Source organism: Aspergillus sydowii (genome assembly GCF_001890705.1).
Source record: "Aspergillus sydowii CBS 593.65 unplaced genomic scaffold ASPSYscaffold_4, whole genome shotgun sequence".
NCBI classification, from domain to species: Eukaryota; Fungi; Ascomycota; class Eurotiomycetes; order Eurotiales; family Aspergillaceae; genus Aspergillus; species Aspergillus sydowii.
In genome coordinates, this window is record NW_024467862.1 from 2,419,181 (window position 1) to 2,437,667 (window position 18,487).

Sequence of the window (18,487 nt, forward strand, 5' to 3'; positions counted from 1 at the left end):
TCGTTTCTGTCGGTAGTTATTCATAGATCAGTCTTGGGTAGACATCACTGCCCGCTAATTTCATCCAAGACTTGAAATAGAATCTGGTTTTGCACTCTGCATCCTTCTTCCGAGTTACTACGGAAAAAGCCCTCGCGTAGCTTTTGTTTGATTTCTGATACGTCCACCCCGCGGGAGTTGTACTGGTCCACCAGCTTCTCTGCAATGGTGCAGAAGGTTGTGTTTATGAGACGCGCACTGATAGGGAGCGAGTCCATGTCTTCATTTGGTGCGCACGCACACAGGGACGGAATCTCCGCTGTCTGAGATGTCTCGGGATTTCCACGCTGTGATTCAATCTCAGCATCCATATGCTTCTCTTCCTTGCTCGGACCGGTCCCAGGACTCGGATACCCCGAAGGCGGCAGTTTCCCCGCTTCCTCGTTGCTAGCACTCGAGCAAGGTCGCAAGCACTTGGCCACTTCCTCCTCCTCCTGCTGCTGCTGTTGCTGCTGCCGACCCCGAGACTCAGCCGGAACAGAAAGACGTTGAGCGGCTGGAATGGCAATCTTTCGGTTCATCACCGAATCATCAGCAGAGCACAGATACGCCTCCAAAGCAGCCGCCGGAACACCCGAAGCGAGATGCAAATCCCGCAGTTTTCGATTCTCCGCTTCAAGCGTTTGCACGGCAAGTCTGTGCGCGATATCCCGGCGATCAAGCTCTTTCTGCAGGCTCAGTACCTTCTGCTCGAGATCGCGCAGGTGGTCTTGCCGACGCGCTCGGCTTTTGCGCTGGTTCTCCCGAACCCGCGCGAGTTTGGCTAGACGCTGGAGTGGCTGTCAGAATGGATATACCACGAGGGAGATTGAATATAATCATTCGTGGGTTGGCATTTACCTTCTTCTCTACGCCTGATTCCATTTTTGGGAGGTTGCCGATGAATCAGATCGGTTTTTTTACTTTTGAGTGATGGAAAGAAATTCATCGAATGGGAAAACGACCAGAGGTGGAAAGTCACATGACTCCCAACAGCAACTTGAACGAGAGCTTGAATTCCATATTCGCAAAATTCTGCGATTTTTGTGTTCAAAGCCATGTAGCGTGAAATGTAGTAAGAGACATTCGTTTTTATACTGGCTTTATGTAGACTTTTTGTCGTGGTTGTGATCAGATCTACGATATATATTTCCTCTCCACAGCTGTCATTTCCCCACGCCGTTGGACCATACTGAAATAATTACTCCACCCTTAGTTAAAGTTGTCAGTTAGATTATACTCATATAGACAATATCGATGGATAAGATTCATACTAAACAGTATTTCGATTAACAAGTTCGCAATCTGATACTCTGACAACAACCAAATCAACAACGCCATCCATATCCCGCATCCGATCCAAGCGCCCAAAGAATCAACAAGAACGAAAGCCCCAGGGCGTTTCAAAGATACATCAAATCCACTGGATAATAAATACACGAGACAGCATGGAGCGGAGCTGGACTGTGATATGTAATAAAAATCGAAATCGAAAACCAAGTTGTTCCAACCGTATGCTATCATCTCAACGCTTGTAAATGCAAATCGTTATGGCTGTGTCTAGGACCGATGCTTGGGCTGAGACAGCATGTTCAGCCGGCTCATGCTGAGCATGCGGTTTCTAGGGCGCGCACTTGCCGGGGTTCCTTTGCGAGCAGATCCCGGTCCGAGACGCGAGGGAGTGTGCGAACGAGATTTGAGTGGGCTAGAGGCCGGCTGCTTTGATGGCTCAGGCGTGCTCACTTTGACGCGTTTCGCACTCCGCCCGTCGTCATTCGGAGGCACATTCTCCCGATCAGCGTCGTCTTCAGCCGCCCGATGTCTCTTCTTGTGGCTGATACCGTGAGGCATTCCAGGGATCTCAGGCAGAGTCGCCTCCATAGGGGCGTTAGAGGGGCGGACTGAGCGAATGGTAGCCGAGTTCTGAGCACTGCCGCGGTCGGGGGTCAAAGGGAGAGAGGGGTAGACCACATCAGATGTCCAAGGATATGTGATGGTGGTGGGGATTTTCGAAGGTGACGGTGAGATCACTTCTTCGGTTGGTCGAGGCTGGGTGCAGGGCGTGAATCCAACCCGCTTCTTAGGAGAGGGAGTTGCCGCTGCTGGCTCATGTGAGCTTTCGCGTGATGGTTGAAGCAAAAGCTCTGGTGTGAAATCCGGGGCTGTCTGGTGAGTCCCAGCGGCAATCTTAGTCGGGTCCTTGGAGAACAGCGGCTGATGGCGGCGGAGAATAGACTTGAGGCTACTCAGTGTAGGAATGTTGCTCTTGAAACGTGGGTTGAATTCGGTGCGCGGCGTGCTGGGAGCATCGGCTGGTTTGGAAAGAGGGGAGCGCGAGAGCGAAGGGATCATAGTAGTACGAGGAGGCTTCAAGCTGGTAGAAGCGCGAGCCATTGAAGCTCGCGTTGGGGTAAGCAGGGAGCTCCGAACACCAGCCTTCGGGCGCGCGATCGCTGACCTAGGGTTGGTCTGGCGGTTCTGGGGGGTTGTCTCGGGCTTATCTTGCTTCACACGCTTTGCAGATGGTGTAGTGGGAGCAGACGCCTTCTGTGTGGTCTTCGCTGGAGAGTTTTTACTCTCCGGTTCGTCCAGGCGGGCTTTGGAGTTGGTTCTCTTGAGGGTCTTCTGAACGGGCTGAAAGCGCCCGGGCGTAGCACGGAATGCGGAGGCGTGACCAGCGATGGAATCCATCTTTTTGAACTCGGCCATGTGGACATCGGAGAACCGGTTAGCCTTTCCCTTTGGTTTCGCAATTTTGCGTTCAGCATTCTGGGAAGGCCCTGCTGTAATGTTGGAGGGGTTCTCGCGAACCATGTTAGCTTTGTTTCGTGCTACCTCCTGGCGTACGCTCTCCATGAGTTTCTTAGCCTCATCGCTGAGCTGTGTTTCTTGGGAAGAGAGTTTGAAATCGAGAGCAGGCGTGCCGTAAAAAGTGGATTCGGGAGAGGTAGTTGTTTTGCTTGGTGTGTTATGCGCAGGGGTCTCCTTCACCACATTGCCCTGGGCATCCTTCTTGATGGGGTTGAAGCCGAGGATCAAGCCGGAGTCGGCTTGTTTGGTAGTGCTTTGTTGTACTTTGCTAGGATGCATCTCGAAATGGTTTGGACGAGTGAGAGAAGTGGTTGGTGTTTTTGCCGGTGACTTTCGTTGGGACTGCGATGACTTGGGCGTTTGTGCCGCTTTTGCTGTGGGAGTGGATTGGGTGTTCGAGCGAGCGTTGACAGTTGGTTCCTCGTGCTCGACCACGGTGTCGAGTTTTTTCTGGGGTTTGTTGTTGTTGTTGTCGTTTACATTGTTTTGATTGTCCGTATTTGAGGGAATATCCTGTGGCGAGAAGCGAGGGTCAGCAACTTACAACTCACCAAGTAAGGGTGACATGAGAGCGTACCTCGACGGGCGACTGGATGCTTTTGAGGCGAGCAGACCGGCGGACCGCCATTTTGAAGGGCTTTGATTTGGAGACTGGACGGCGATAGAAGTGATATATGCGCAGGATAATGGCGTTATCAGCACGACTAAGACGTGGGGAGTGGTGGTGGATTATTGTGTGGATTGTGTGGTTGTCGAGATGGAACGATGGCAAAGACGGTGTAAATAAAACGCCCGAAGCAGCAGGCGGTGAGCTGACGTCACGGCCAGCGCGCTGTTTACATCATGCCTATTACGGAAGATGACTAATTTGAATCACGTGCACTGCCCTACATATGGACGACTGAAAGTCCATTCAACCACTGCTATTAATCTCTTGCTTATTGCTGTGCTGACTGTCTGACCGTCCATTTTAATGGTACATATATGCAGCATAAAGGATATACTGTGATATTCCACGCCAACAAATAAAGGCGTGGTCAAGAGACTTCTACTTTGAGTGAACGCTTCTTGATTGGAGTATACAATGCAGGGTTAAATAGTTTACTCACTTTTAGCCCCATGTATAAAGTTAATGCATACATAGCAAGACTATTTACAGACTATGTGGACTGTACCTGTCTGACTATCACATTACTCTGTATTATGTACTCTGTACCTCATTCATCCCCTACAGTATCCCCATCAGCTTCCTCGTCGGTTCCCCCATTTCTCCATAGGTTATTCATTGACCGGATGAAGCCCTTGTCTGCCGCGTTTTGCACAGCCCGCCACCAGATATCTGCCATCTTCTTGTACCCTGCGTCATTAGGGTGAGTGGTGTCGGCCAGGTCATCAAACGTGAAAGAGCCCCAGGTGTCGGCAAAGACAATTTTCCTACTAGCCATTTCCGAAACAATCGTCCTGTATTGGTTGTTCAGGGACCGGGTGCACTCATTGCGGTTCTTGTTTGGCAACAACCCCGACAGGACAATCGTAACGCCGTCGATATTGTCAAATATGCTGCGGACCATGTTTGTCATTCTGCCCTTGGCGTTGACGAGTGCATCTGCCTCGTTCTGGGTGCAATCGTTTGTACCGGCATTGATTAAGACCAGATCGGGCTTCAGATGATACTGGGCTTTGACTTTGTCGAAGACCTGGTTGATAGTGTAGCCAGGCCAGCCCTCAACATCGTTATCCGACATCGTGCCGGACTTACGGGAGCCCACCATGTCGACGTTGTAGCCAGCCGCGGTCATGGAGTCTCGTAGATGTTTGCGGTACCCATTTTTGTCTGCCGATGATGTCCCATATGTAATTGAGGCGCCGAGGGGCATTACACGGAGCTGGGAATTTTGTCTCTTATACAAAGACAGGGCGCCGGAATCGTTGTCATTTTCCTGGCGAGGAAACGGGTAGGCCAGAGCTATTTCACGTGTAAGTATATATATATTGATGCAGTGTATATAAATGCAGGGGGATCGGGAAAATATGCGTGGATCCGTACCTGGCAGGACAAGTAGGGCAAAGACCCAAAGCGTAACGAACAGCTGCATCGTCAATATCACCACCTGGTTTAACGACTCTTCCAACGAAGAAAGATTGCAGTGTAGACTGAGCGAAGCTGGGACTAAAAAGGAAAAAAAGTCAAATCTACTAGGACTTCGACCCCCCTTTATGCATTTCCTTTATCCCCGTGCATGGCGCCCTCCTTTGAACTGAAATAAAGGGCTAGATCTATCCCACCCCGGCCTGCTCTGGCAGCATGTAACCAGCTGTCAACGGTGCCATCCTTTATCAAGAGGCCAGAACATCCTGGTGGTCGGTTGCCTTTCCAATCCGACTGGCCTCGAAAACGTCAATTGGTGTGCGCGTGATGAGAGAGGCGGTGCTGGACTCGACCCTCCCCTTCTCGTTGGACAACCACGTCAAATCATTCATGTGCCTGGGACAGTCGCTTTCACTTGACAAGTATCCGAGGGAATTCTACGATCCCTGGCCACGAGATGTTCGAGTTTTCGGATGTTACGATAGTTCCGCCAACACCAAATTCAATGTATCTTACCATATAGAAATAGTAAGCAGGTACATTTATAATTCAATATCAGGAGATTTATATAACGTAACAATATACTTTAGTGGACCAAGCAACTACTCGGCATCTGATATCTTTGATCTACATGATACACCGCCATCAAAGATATAGTTTCCAAAAGTGACTAGGATATAGATATATCACATACACATATTATTTAAAATTTTTTCAGTAACCGAGTCCATTTTGGCGCCAGCTGCTTGTGGAAATGATTAAAATTCAACAACGCTAGCAATTTTCAAGACTTTGGCATCTATCGGAAAAATAGACATGACAATGCAACCGCAGATATATTGGCGACGTCGAGACCACCCCAGCCTGCGCTGCAAACCGTGCTTTTTTTGTATGAGTTAGCAGTTCGCCAAAGCATTAAATTCCCAATCACGCCCACCGCAAATTTGAAAAAAAGAAGACACTATTAACAGATCTATCTATGTACGGATTTATACTTTCTCCCTTGTGAGCCAAGAAAACCTTAAGGGACGGAATGTGAATGGCATGACTAATATAGTGGTTATGTCGCAAGGGATGTCTCCTAGATCACATATTCACGCGAGAGATGCTACTGCATATAAGTCATTCGCGTCTCTGTAGCTCATATCCCCTATCCAGTGACAGAGTCATGATGTTGGCTTTGCAAAGCCCGGGTATATAGCGTGAAGCAGGGAGAATTGCGCAGCTTCTACCAAGAGCTTGGCTTGCATTTTTTTATCATACCCAGACAATAGTTGGTGTTTCCCTTGTCCTGGTGATATTCCACCCTTCACATATCTGGCCCAAGGAATGTATTGCAAAAGGATGGCGTGTGGATCAGACGACAGACGACAGTACCTGACGCACTGCCAGAGTGAAATAAATGGTTAGACTCTACTGCTCTGGTCAGCATGACCCCCAGTCTACCCGGTGCAGGGCATGCTGCCATGAAAGCTGGAGTGTTGGTAGTGCACTTGCACTCACTGGTGCTAAGCACACTACTGAGAGATGCATGGGGCAGGTTGCCTTCAATATTACCCTTCGTTCATCACGCGGCATACCTACATAAAAGGGGAACGTTGAAGGAGTGAAGGAGTGAAGGGTTGAAGCAGCGGTGAAAATGGTGGTGTCGATTCTAGGGATGTGTGGCGCGCTTGGCCGCGCCACCGGCGTGACAAGCATGAGAAGGATGACATACTCCATACGGTTGAGGTGCTGATGGTTATCGACGGTATTATGCTGCGTGTTGTTCACTCCCATACTCCCTCTTCGATATGGTCTGGAACATAATTACTATGGCCACAGCGCAGCAGCCAATTTCGACACAGTAGATACCGTAGGGAACCTCTGCAGTGCAGCGCCCAAGTATGGTATACCTATACTCTCGTAAACAACAACCCGAGGGGCCGGTGCGAATAAATAAAGTTTGCGCTCAGGTGCGACGTCAGGAATATACCGACAATTGCATATATCGGGACGCACCGAGTATTATTGAAGCAGCCATAATCTTTGCTTTAGTTAATTCGTATGCCCTGAGGGGTCACGAGCCGCAGAATTAGGGTTACATGGAGATCCGGGGTAGGAATGCAGATTTTGTCTTGGCCGTCCTGTCTTGGGGATCTGGTTTGTTAGAACCGGGCATTTGGGAAGAATTTGAATGCTAACGCAGGAAATGTAGTTGGTTGCGTAACAACCGACTGTTCTAGATCAGATCTTATTGACTGGATCGGTTAAGTATATGTACTTCGACCCTGCAGTTACAGAGCCGCAAATACCAAGGTGCTAAGTATGAATACTTAGCACAGTAACCGAATGTTAGGGTCCGTCGTTTTTGAACCTAGGAGAGGCTGAGGTATGCTCGTTGGCCAAGCTAAGGAAGGTCATGGGCAGACAACCTTGTCATTTCCAACACCGGCGGAGATCTAATAGGCTCTAAAGAGCCCGGCTACAGGCGAACGGTTTACACGTGGCTGGGAAGATGGACAGCTGATCAATGCCAGGATACCGGAGGGCGAGTCATATTCAGTAGAAAGACAGGGATTTCAAGTCCAGGGGCCGAATCAAGCGGGGAATCAATAAGATGGAGCTTCTACTAACCTTTACGAGTCTGAGGTATGAAATCTATAGTAGACTAATAGATAGAAGTTCACTTAAAGTCCGCCTTCATTGTACCGGCCTCCGAATCGGATTTCACATCGGATGCTGTATGTATGCAAAATAAAGAAAATAAAAAAAAAGAGATGGGCCCGAACCGTGGTTCGAACACGGGGCCTCTCGCATTTTAGATCTGGTGAACCCACTGGATGCGGATTAGTACTGGGATAGGATGGCGGTATTGGTACGGTAGCCTTACAAGCGAGAATCATACCACTAGACCATCCGGGCTCATTGGTGAGCGGTGGGGCCGCAAATGGCCTCGGATGCCATCTACTTTTGACAGGGTTATAAGATGTCCATGTGGAGCTCTATAGATAAGTTGGTTTTGCTATTGCTCACCATACTATGTCAAAGAACTATAAAGTCACGACTAGGCGACCCTTCAGACACGGGTCCATATACTTCTCCGGGAGATTGACTCCCTCCTCCAAGCTCATCGTCGTAACATGCGAGCGAATATCCTTCTCAGTGACTGTCCTCATCATATCCGTCACCAGCCGCTGGTTCGCGACGAGACTTCCCTTGATACTCAACTGCTTGAAGATCAGGTCGAAGGCACTGAACTTGAATCCCTCCACCGGAAGACCCAGCGGAACACAGACGCCCCTAGTCCGTAGAAGCTTCAGACTCCATTCTGTAGCCTTGACGCTGTCCGTACAGACAAGCACTGCTGCTAGGCCGCCATCCCCAGCAAAGTTCACCACCTCTTCAGTTGCGTTAGGTGAATTGGAGTCCACAATCCTCTTTGGTCGCAGATGCTCGGGAAGCTCTTGAGCAAGCTTCCTGCCTTCGGGCCTGTTGTCTATGGCGACTGTAGGGTGGCCCAGACCTGCTGCGAACTGCAGAGCGAGAACCCCCAGACCCCCAATTCCAATAACGCCTACAGGAAGACCAGGTTCTACACCGGCTTCATCCAGTCCTCCCCACACGGTTGCCTACGCTCTATTAGTATCGAGGCATACCAGAACCCGGGAGACTCACTCCAGCACACATCAACGGCGCCGCCTGCTCAAAAGGCACCCCGTCAGGCAATTCCACACTCGAATCTGCATCAGCAACAGCATACTCCGCAAATCCCCCGTCCGCTGAAATACCCGCCATCTCCTTATTCTGGCAGAACCGCACATCCGGCCGGTCCGGCTGCCTGGGGTCCCGCGCAGACTTGCACCCAACACAGCTATAGCAAGGGTGTCTGAAATTCAGCATCCCGACTCGCTGCCCGGCTTTCCATCCTGCGTTTGCGGCTTTCGCGCCGGTTTCGACTACCGTTCCGACTGGCTCGTGCGAGGGCGTTATCGGACACTTGGTTTCGTAGACGCCTTCGTAAACTTGGTAATCTGTGTGGCAGAAACTGGCGGCGCCGACTTTGAGAAGCAGGTCGTTGTCCCTGATGGAGGGGATAGGTATTTCTTGGAGTTCATATGGTGCGCCGTACTGTATTATCATTAAGTGGGTGGGCTATGCATGACTCGCGGGGAATAAGCAAACCTTGACAAGACGTAGAGCTTTCATAGTTTTGGCAGTCATACTGGCCTTTTTATAGTTCGTTATTACTGGTCCGCGATGCTTGATTCCACCAAGTTACTCGTTTCGCGGTTGTGTCTATTTATGCGACTGTCCTTGCATTGCTATGACGTGGCGGTTGGGTTCCCCAATTTGGGGATGTGGATGTGCCCCGCGTTGATTTCAAGAAGCCCCCACGATGACATTCCTGAGTTTTGGGAAGAAATCTGTACAGAGAAGGTGGTTGCAGGAGTTCCCGATAACTCCATTTCCCAAGGTTCCAGTCGAAATAGTGAAGTTGTGACGAGAGTAGCAGGCTTGTTATCCAGGTGATATTGACGACATCTCGGTCGCTATTCGAAGGTAAACATTGAATGGGATAAATCAGAGCCATATACCGAGAAGTGTGCAACTATCTGAAGATGTCTGATTTATGAATGTAATCTTTAGGTTGGTACAAGGCCAAACGGCTTTCTTAACTGAAAGACTAGACGGTTTACAGTCTGGGGTAAATTGATCCGACGCAGTTTTAAATTAGACAAGGACTGGAACAGTCTGCGAGCCCTAACTTAGTGAATCATGAAAAGGAGGTTCGAGACCGAATATCAATGTCGGTTGTCCTATCGCCGAGCATGTATACTTTTAGGCATCGGCCGATATCTGGAAATTGCACCACATTCCAATTTATTCCGTGCCAGCCGTGACTCAGTTTGTCCTCTGTCTTGAGTGGACTGAAGATTCCCCAGGATTCCGTCATCCACCGGGTGCATTGCGTTCTAGAAGCCCAAATCACCAGCAGGAACCCTGATTGACTTTAGATGGCGTGATCCCCACGCCGATCTCGTGCTGCGAACTCGCAACACAAGCATTGGCTTCGCGCGGTGACTCGCGAATCGTCGATAAGAATGGCGTGCACAGCTGGGAGCGCTATCGCCGAAAGCCGACGACATGCGGCGACAACCCAGGGACGGAGACCAATAATGTCTATATAAGGAGCTTGGACTCTCGAAGTTCAGCAGCAAGATAAACTCAGCATTGCATCCAAGAGACAAAATGACTGTCGTGCCCGTGGAATCAAAAGTCCCAGCCCATCCCAGGCTCTACTCCTCCGGCTCCCTGGATGGCTTCAAATCCACCACTCTCACTCCCGTGATCGGAAACGAGTTCCCCAAGGGCTCTATCAACATCGTCGATGACATCCTAAACGCACCCAATGCCGAGCAACGCATCCGCGATCTCGCTATTCTAAGTATGTCCATGTACCGGTACCGAAGATAATCTAAGAGCCTACTAGTGTACTAATATACTTAGTCGCCGAACGCGGCGTCGTCTTCTTCCGCGCCCAAGACAACCTCACCAACGACCTGCAAAAAGAACTGATTCTCAAACTGGGCCAACTCACCGGCCGACCCGCAGACCACGGACTACACATCCACCCGGTCGTCAACGACGCGCGGGAATTCGGCGACCCAGACCCGCAAATCAGCACGATCAACTCCCTCGACCACAAAAAGCTATACAAAGGCGCCTACGGCAAGCTCGCCGCAATCTGGCACTCGGACATCTCCTTCGAAAGGGCGCCGTCGGACTTCTCGGCTCTGCGTCTTACCCTCCTGCCTGAAACAGGTGGGGATACGCTCTGGGCGAGTGGGTATGAGCTCTACGACCGCATCAGTAAACCATACCGCGCGTTTTTGGAGACGTTGACGGCGAATCATTCGGGGGATGGGTTCCATCGTGCGGCGCAGGCGGGCGGGTTTGGGCTCTATGAGAAACCTAGGGGGTCGCCGTTGAATGTGGGTGGGGAGTTGGCGAGTGATCATCCGGTTGTGAGGACGAATCCGATTACGGGGTGGAAGAGTATCTTTCCTGTTGGTATGTCTCCCTCCCTCTCTCTCTCTTTTTCTTGCCTGGTCCTATGTTGGAGTGCAGTTATTGATGCCTGGCAGGAACATTCCCCAAGACAATCAACGGCCTGACGAGACGCGAGAGCGAGAACACCCTGAAGTACTTCCACGACTTGATCACATATGGACATGACCTGCAGGTTCGGTTCAAATGGAATCAGCCTAACGACATCGGTATGTCCTGTCTTAACCCTATAATCATTGTATAGAAACGTCTAACAGCCGCAGCAATCTGGGATAACCGCAGCGTCTTCCACACCGCAACATTCGACTACGACGGCATCGGCGAGCGCAGTGGGAACCGTGCTGTTGGGATCGGCGAGGCGCCTTACTTTGACCCTGGGAGTAAGTCTCGTCGTGAGGATCTGGGGATTGAGGATCATCTGCATCCGGTTCATTGGTAGACACTACCAAACTTTAACGAATTATGCTAGAGAATAAGATACATTACTATACTATACTGGGGTCTGTAAAGCAAGTAGTTCCGAGTGTTGTTCGAATAGACAGGATACATCGTTTAGCACTGCAAATTGAAACTGCCGATATGATATACAACTTAACAGACATCTGCTAAGCCTCATTCTTAACAGAAACCCATTCATCAGCAAAACAGCCCTCAAAATCCTCCCTACTCTTCACCGGCCTCCACCCAAGCTCACAAGCCTTATCAGCACGCGTCTGAGACCGCGAAGCCAACGTCGGTTCCAGCGCCTCCAACGGCAATCCCCTCCAGAACCTCTCCGCCGCATCTTGCAAAGTAACCTGACGCACAGTATAACTCTTAAGAAACCCCAGCGCATACCCAACCCTAGCAACACGATCCGAGACCTCACCCCAAGTCTGGTGTCCAGACTGGCAGAAGTAAATCCCCTTGGAATGTACATCAAGTTTATTACACCCCTCCAGGATTCGCACTAACATTAGCTCATAGAACTGGGCTAAGTCCAGGATATGGACGTGGTCCCACTCATGTTCACCCTTGTCAATGCGCGAGGCATTACCATCCCGCAGCGCAGCGCGCATGATGGTGTTAATCTGGATTGAGCGGCGGTTGAAGAAGCCTGTTCCTTTGCCGTAGATCAGCGGGGGCATGATGATGTATGTGGCGACGTCGGACGCTTCGCCCTGTTCGCAGACTAGGAGGTCGGATGTGCGCTGGATATAAGGCTGGATGCTTTGGCGAGAGCGCTCGTAGGAGTAGATGTCGCTTTTGTCGGAGAAGGTTGCGGACTCGGTGTAGGTGCCGGAAACGGGGAGGTCTGCTAGGCTTGATGTGCCGGAGGTCTGGAGATGTCAGTTAATTAGTATATGGACTGTAATTGATGGATAGGTGGGTAGGTCAGTGGCTGACGTGGATGACATGCACTGGCTTGTTATATTTCTTGCGGCGATCTTCTAGTCCACGTAGGAGTGCCTCGGCGGCAGGAGTGTGGTACGTGAGAGCAGCATTTATGACAATGTCGTGTTCACTCGCGACAGTCCTCAATGTATCCAGGTCGTCGAGTCCGTCGAAGACAATGGCATTCACGTTTTTCTGCTGAAGGATATCTGCCTGCGATCTCTTGCGGACAAGGGTCGATAACTTGCATGCTTTAACATGGGGATCGGAGGAGGTTAACAGGGCAGTCAGAACAGAGCCACCGCTAGTTATCATGAGCAAGAGGTAAGAAGTAAGAAGTATGTTAAAGGGACTTACATGTATCCGGTGGCTCCAGTCAATAGAATGCGTGTTTCAGACATCTCTGTAGCAATGGATTTACTGACCACGATTTCACTTGTCTTATTTATACTGTCATCTCAGTCTTTCTAGATGTCATCGGGGATCCGGAAATAGGCGGACATTGGAGATACATGCTGACTGCTGCCACAACGTGGTGTGATTCGGGCATAGGGAATAACACCTTTAGGATCATCATGTAGGAAGCCAGAATTACAGACTGATTATAATAAACGCTGCAACTATGACTACTAGAACTATTTAGAACCACGCAATTGCGAAGTATAGAGCAAGACCAAGGCTAATCACAAGAGGAACCGACATCTACATCCGTAACCCAAACGACTCCCCAATATGCAAACTAAACGCATCCCCAGCCCAAAAGTCCTCCGCAAACAGTCCGGAGAACGTGCGCCCGTCCGACACCGTCCCAAGCCCCAATATATCCGGCGTCCGGGGCGTCTCCCCACCACTCCCACCACTCCCCCCAGTAGCAGGCCCCCTACTCGCCTGCGGCGACGGAATCAAGAACCCCGGCGTCGGGGGGTCGGTGAGTGCCCGATCAAGGCTATATGTCATCTCCGTAGGGAAGCCGTGCCGTTTGTCTGCAGCGATGTGGTGGCCAGGTTGATGCACCTGGATATGTGCGTCGCTTACGTAGTCCATTACCCGGTTTATAGCTGTTTCGAGGGCATCGCGGTATTTGCGGACGCTGGGGTGTCGCTCAGCCATGACGAAGAGGCAGGAAGAGCACGCGCGGAGGTCGTTTGAGACGCTGATGGTCCAGAGACGAGGGGAGCGGAAGAGGCAAAGGCTGAGAGAGTTAGCAACTAGAAGTGAATACTAGGGGATAGATGGGCAGGCAATACCATATGGTTAACCCGGCCATGAAGAGCGTGTTGATGAGGAGAAACGAGTACCAGGTGGAGTCTCGCTGGCGGAGGCGCTTGAAGTATTGGCACATCTGGCCGGAGACGTAGAGGCATCGTCTGGCGAGCTCGTCGTCTGGCGGGAGGATGGACAGGAATGGATGGAGAAGAGTTCGCGTGGCGTTGTGCCAGTGCATCTGGATAAAGTCGTCTTCATAAGCTGAGAGACATGGTAGGGACCGTTGATAATCGTCCAAGAACTCGAGTATAGGATGGACCTCTGGGAGGAGAGAGGGCAGGTCTCTGTCCACTCGGTAGACACTGCTTCGTGTCCGGGAAGATATCCGAGATAGCTTGATGCAAACGATGAAACAGCGGATATTCGGCCCATCCCACTGCTCGTGCGGACTCCGTGGATTCCTGAATAGCTCCTCTGGTGCGCTCTCTGGCAGCGAGTCGTCGATATCAGCCGGTGGTTCGGCGTCAATCTCCTCATCCCCAATACTGAACGGCCGACCAAGCGACCAAGCAACAGACCTTTCATTCAAGTAAACACTCCAAAATAGCCTCCTCCTCCGCTGCGCCTCGTACGGTCTCAACCGTCGATACTGCGCTTCGCGATGCAGACCAAAGTCCACGCATATCCGCATCGCAAGGCCCATCATGTACCAGACGCTCGAGCTGGCCGACGACTGCAGATTATACATCGCCAGCAACATCAACGCCTCAATACTCGATATAGACAGCGACTCCTGGATCGCGGGCTGATACTGCATAGCTGCAACGAAGTAATTCCGCGGCGGCGTCGAGTCATACATCTCGGTCATCTTGAGAATCGCAGCCCCAATCGCATACACCATGAAGATCTTGAACCGCGCAAATTGCTCCTGCGTGCTTGGGCCCGGCGGCTCGTGGCGCCTCGCGTGTAAACTGTAAATCTCCGACCGGCATAGAAACGGGAGTCGCATCTGCATACTCTTGAAGTAGGCATCGAGGATGCGCGCCCCGATTGCATCGTCCGGAGCAGGAGCAGGGTCTTTTGCTTCGTTCTCGCATGGTGCGAGGAACTCGTGTGTCTCGTTAACAGGAATAGACTTCCATCCTGCGTCTTGCACAAGCCGGCTTATGTTCTCTGCGATGGCGAGGCCGGATGATGGGCCTAGATAGTTGCCCTCGACTTTGTCCTCGTACCCGTGGCCCTGGATGAGGAAGTGCATGACTGCCCCGTGGTTCTCGGGTTCGGATGGTGAACTAGAGACCGAGCCGGCGCCTTGATAGCTGGTTCCATGCGAGGAATGAGGCCGGTCTCCATTGTCAGAGTGTGTCGCGCTCGCTGCGGTACCGTCTGTCAACGCCGCAAGTTGGGCCTCTAACGCCTCGATCCGCTGCACCAACGCACCCTTGGACATGCCGTGATGCCATGACGGGACGCTGTCTGATCGCACGCACGGCTGGCCTGCGAGCTCGCAGTTTCCGCAAACTGGAGCCCCGACGCAGCGCTGCTTGCGACGGTGGCAGCGCCGGCAGGACTTGGGGATGCGCTTGCGGATCCGCGTTGCTTCTTCCATGGTGATGGGTCGAGGTATCATTTACCAGACTGGCTTGAGGTACGTCTCAGAGGGGTCAAGACTGCGAAAGTCCCCGCACTTGCCATTGACGATGTCGCGATTCGTCATCGTGAAGGTGATTGGAGTTGCAATTGCGATGGGGAAGCACGCCATCACTCATAACAGCGCGCGGACTAAAATACTGGGATAATTATAGTGGACACTGAACCTAGGAAGTGATTTACTGTGTATTCGTATCAGACATTGATGAAGCGAAACTACATATTTGTAGGCGTGTCTGCCAGCCCTAAGAGTATACAGCCTCTACCAATTAATAGATCTCAGAAAGGCTGCCACGTCCCCTCAAACCCGACCAGGAGTTTCCTTAACTAAACGAGAGTGACCATCTGGAAGATACAGACTCTAATAGGCATGCTAACTTGCCCTTCTCACCCTTCTTTTCATACATCCACCATCCTGACAAGGGCTGTATGGCGTCAAGCCCGGTCTCCTCAGTCTTGTCCAAAATCGCTCCACTAGATCTTGCTTGAATGCCAGCTAGCCCTGCGACCATCGCAGCATCAATCCTTTTTCCATTGTCAACGACAGTAATTGGCACGGAGGCGAATCCAGGTGGAATATCATCAGTGTCCACCCAGCGGGACAATACATCACCGAGCCCCAGGTCCGTGTTTCGAGCCACAAACTCAGACGAAGAGACCGGATAGATCTGCTCTCTATATAACAGGTCTCCCTTCTTATCCCAGAAAATGAAGGCCGACACCCAACCATTCAGCTGGTCAATTCCGCTACCACCGTGGCGCTCAGCGCATTTGCTCCAGAAGTCCAGCACCTCGGGCGACTCGGGGCTATCGAACGACAGCACAAAGTGATTCAGAATCGGGCGTAGAAGCTGAGCAAATCGTGCAGGTTCGTCACCAAATTGTTTTAACTTGTCGAGCTTTGTTACCATGCGCTCCCAGTCTGCTCGTTCGCCCAGCAAAGTAACCGACGGGATGCCACAACAAAGGATAGATTTGTATTTGAAATATTCCTGTAGAGCGCCCATCATCAGGATAGCTGCAACCACGCTGTCGGATTTAGTTGTAGTGCTGAAGTCTGGCATGATCCAGTCGCGAAGCTCTTCGTCCACGACGTTCTCTTCAATAAGCCTGGTAAATTTCAGGGCGATTGTACCGAAGTCGACGGTGTGGATAGTCCCAACATCAACGGTGACCAGCTCCTTTTGTCCCTCGTGTGCAACAAATAAAGATCGCAGGTCCTCTGCATTTGCATTGATATAGAAATTCAGTTGTGTCAGAATCGAGAACCACACATCCTCAGGCCGGATAGTCAGGTTGTGATGATGGCTGTAGGCATCAACTAACGCCCAGGCAAAGCCATGCTTCGAGGAGGAGACACGGGACGTCTCGAACAGGTGGCTTGTGAACGAGGTCTGTATCACACGTTGGCTCTGATCATATTCGTTCGGGCATGACCTTTGGAACAGTTCTTGCGCCGACGACACTGCTGGGTATGGCCATCGCCGCGGGGGATGCTTGGCGGTAGTCAAAGTGACAGGCATGCTGTTTGAATGTAATATTGCGGTGTTTCAATATTAGATTGGCAGTGATGAATGGCAACAGACTGTTAAGGATGTGACGTGCGGCGGCAAGGTATATCTATCTTAATTACGCTCTGCGACGCTGAGCACGGATAAAGTGACTGTCTCGACAGGTAGTAACGATCGATAATGGAAAGAGTGGATAAGAGCTTTATATCCTAAGTTCTTGAACTAGTGACATGTAAAAGCTGTTGCCTTCTTGATGATGGGAGAGGGTAGAAAGAGAACAGGCATGCTCGCTCCTCCCCACAGCACACCCTCTCGTATAACAAACACAGCCGCCGTCGTCGTCATCGCTCTTGGCTCTGGTGTCCAAGAGGCTAAATCGTTGCTGCCTGAGGGTGAGCAATGTGTCTGCCTTGGTTTGGTTATGAGGCTCAACGTGCAATATCGGGACCTTTTTATTCGTGATTCGATTATCCTTTCAAGTAGTACATCTAGTTCCAAATTGCATGGGTGCCCTTGCAACATGGCATCCATAGAAGATCGGGAAATAACCCTTGCTATATACTACAGAGAATATTGAACCATACTACAAACATATCAGTAAACTTGAGCTATCAATTCCAAAACGCCGACGTGAGAATCCCATCGTTAAAACCGTCCCCCACGACTAGGGAGATGTGACAGGAACTCCTTTGTATACGCAGCTGCGGCCATAGCTGCATACCCCTGCCAGCGATCGTTCTTATGAGAGTCCGCGTAGTCACATACTCCACGGACCACCACACATGGGAGAATATCCAGTATCCCAGCTGCTTCCATCTCAAAGCAGATGGCCCCGTACTGCTGGGCGAACGCATCTCTTTCTGCTGCATCCTTCAGCAGCATACCCCCAGAGGCAACCAGTCCGTAGAAAACTGTAGGCGAATTGTCAGGTCTGCGAGGTCGTTGCCTCACACCGGACAGGACACGTCTATTGCATGTTGGCCGCTCCAAGACATGGTTGCCTTCTGCGGCGAAAAGCTGATCTACACTTTCACCGGGGTATTGTGCTAGCTGAGAGAGACGTGGATGTCTCTTCATGGCTTCCTTCTGGTATATGGGTATATCGCTCCCTTGATGCCTGTGCTTTGCCTTCAAACTAGCCAGCGTCGTTAGGACGATGTCAGGGGTCTTGTACGGACGGCAATTCCTTTGCTCGCGATCGTACTGGAAAACACCCCCGTAGCTTGCTGAAGGATCAGCTACAATCACGTCGCCGAGCCTAATATCGTGCGGATCCGGGACACAGCCTGCAATTCCTGCCAGAAAGCAAAATTTGACAGAGGGATAGCTTTGTCTCATATTGAATGCTGCGACGGTGGCGGAGGTAGCACCGTATGTCCCCTCCCGAAGGCCGGTAATGACGATATTGTGCGCGCCGATGTTGCCCAGGATATATACATTTTCATCGCCCATCTCGTTGGGAAGCGTGGGATGGATTCTGTCTAGCATTGCCCTTGCTGCTACCATCTCTAGGGGCAGGGGACATATCCATCCGATCCGATAGTCGTTGTGGGTTGGTAAGGAAGGGGCTTGTAGCTATATAATGATGCGTCAGATAGTGTTGCAAATCAGCCGTTATAATCATGATTCTTACATGCTTTTCATGTCCAGAGTTGGACGAATCGCAATGAACCGTATTGTTTGTGCGAGACTGACTGCAACCCATCTTTACAAGTATAAGATGTATTGAGAGATTGGAAATAATTTGACAACAGGAATGTGTGCTCTGCATTTATAT

General features: G+C 50.9%; 9 protein-coding genes and 1 non-coding gene across 10 annotated transcripts; 1 reads left to right on the forward strand and 9 right to left on the reverse strand.

The window, feature by feature from the left end:
• Nucleotides 1-44: 44 nt before the first annotated feature.
• Nucleotides 45-903, reverse strand: ASPSYDRAFT_89096 (bZIP transcription factor; the record flags this gene model as incomplete). Its single annotated transcript, XM_040852108.1, has 2 exons — nucleotides 45-809; nucleotides 880-903. 2 exons carry the CDS (start codon nucleotides 901-903, stop codon nucleotides 45-47), a joined length of 789 nt encoding a protein of 262 aa, XP_040704026.1.
• Nucleotides 904-1,578: 675 nt separating this feature from the next.
• Nucleotides 1,579-3,457, reverse strand: ASPSYDRAFT_89097 (uncharacterized protein; the record flags this gene model as incomplete). The annotated part of the gene is made up of 2 exons (XM_040852109.1): nucleotides 1,579-3,342; nucleotides 3,407-3,457. The coding sequence occupies 2 exons, from the start codon at nucleotides 3,455-3,457 to the stop codon at nucleotides 1,579-1,581; spliced, it is 1,815 nt and encodes a 604-aa protein (XP_040704027.1).
• A 589-nt stretch (nucleotides 3,458-4,046) lies between these two features.
• ASPSYDRAFT_31023 (SGNH/GDSL hydrolase family protein) lies at nucleotides 4,047-4,925 on the reverse strand (the record flags this gene model as incomplete). Its single annotated transcript, XM_040844833.1, has 2 exons — nucleotides 4,047-4,795; nucleotides 4,877-4,925. The coding sequence occupies 2 exons, from the start codon at nucleotides 4,923-4,925 to the stop codon at nucleotides 4,047-4,049; spliced, it is 798 nt and encodes a 265-aa protein (XP_040704028.1).
• A 2,755-nt stretch (nucleotides 4,926-7,680) lies between these two features.
• ASPSYDRAFT_t74 lies at nucleotides 7,681-7,822 on the reverse strand. The gene has a single exon. It is a non-coding gene; the product is annotated as a tRNA-Tyr (tRNA).
• Nucleotides 7,823-7,874: 52 nt separating this feature from the next.
• On the reverse strand, nucleotides 7,875-9,175 carry ASPSYDRAFT_44655 (uncharacterized protein). The gene is made up of 3 exons (XM_040846885.1): nucleotides 9,083-9,175; nucleotides 8,576-9,028; nucleotides 7,875-8,529 (listed from the first exon to the last, which is right to left on the reverse strand). The coding sequence occupies exons 1-3, from the start codon at nucleotides 9,119-9,121 to the stop codon at nucleotides 7,951-7,953; spliced, it is 1,071 nt and encodes a 356-aa protein (XP_040704029.1). The 5' UTR covers nucleotides 9,122-9,175; the 3' UTR covers nucleotides 7,875-7,950.
• Nucleotides 9,176-10,150: 975 nt separating this feature from the next.
• On the forward strand, nucleotides 10,151-11,408 carry ASPSYDRAFT_57665 (TauD/TfdA dioxygenase family protein; the record flags this gene model as incomplete). Its single annotated transcript, XM_040849408.1, has 4 exons — nucleotides 10,151-10,346; nucleotides 10,409-10,972; nucleotides 11,047-11,178; nucleotides 11,233-11,408. 4 exons carry the CDS (start codon nucleotides 10,151-10,153, stop codon nucleotides 11,406-11,408), a joined length of 1,068 nt encoding a protein of 355 aa, XP_040704030.1.
• Nucleotides 11,409-11,434: 26 nt separating this feature from the next.
• Nucleotides 11,435-12,744, reverse strand: ASPSYDRAFT_68227 (uncharacterized protein; the record flags this gene model as incomplete). The annotated part of the gene is made up of 3 exons (XM_040850425.1): nucleotides 11,435-12,288; nucleotides 12,356-12,647; nucleotides 12,701-12,744. 3 exons carry the CDS (start codon nucleotides 12,742-12,744, stop codon nucleotides 11,575-11,577), a joined length of 1,050 nt encoding a protein of 349 aa, XP_040704031.1. The 3' UTR covers nucleotides 11,435-11,574.
• A 301-nt stretch (nucleotides 12,745-13,045) lies between these two features.
• On the reverse strand, nucleotides 13,046-15,158 carry ASPSYDRAFT_57666 (uncharacterized protein; the record flags this gene model as incomplete). Its single annotated transcript, XM_040849409.1, has 2 exons — nucleotides 13,046-13,535; nucleotides 13,591-15,158. The coding sequence occupies 2 exons, from the start codon at nucleotides 15,156-15,158 to the stop codon at nucleotides 13,046-13,048; spliced, it is 2,058 nt and encodes a 685-aa protein (XP_040704032.1).
• Nucleotides 15,159-15,364: 206 nt separating this feature from the next.
• ASPSYDRAFT_78443 (DUF4419 domain-containing protein) lies at nucleotides 15,365-16,722 on the reverse strand (the record flags this gene model as incomplete). Its single annotated transcript, XM_040850952.1, has 2 exons — nucleotides 15,365-15,444; nucleotides 15,591-16,722. The coding sequence occupies 2 exons, from the start codon at nucleotides 16,720-16,722 to the stop codon at nucleotides 15,416-15,418; spliced, it is 1,161 nt and encodes a 386-aa protein (XP_040704033.1). The 3' UTR covers nucleotides 15,365-15,415.
• A 314-nt stretch (nucleotides 16,723-17,036) lies between these two features.
• On the reverse strand, nucleotides 17,037-18,430 carry ASPSYDRAFT_44660 (uncharacterized protein). Its single transcript, XM_040846886.1, has one exon. It carries the CDS (start codon nucleotides 18,214-18,216, stop codon nucleotides 17,356-17,358), a length of 861 nt encoding a protein of 286 aa, XP_040704034.1. The 5' UTR covers nucleotides 18,217-18,430; the 3' UTR covers nucleotides 17,037-17,355.
• Between the last annotated feature and the right edge of the window lie 57 nt (nucleotides 18,431-18,487).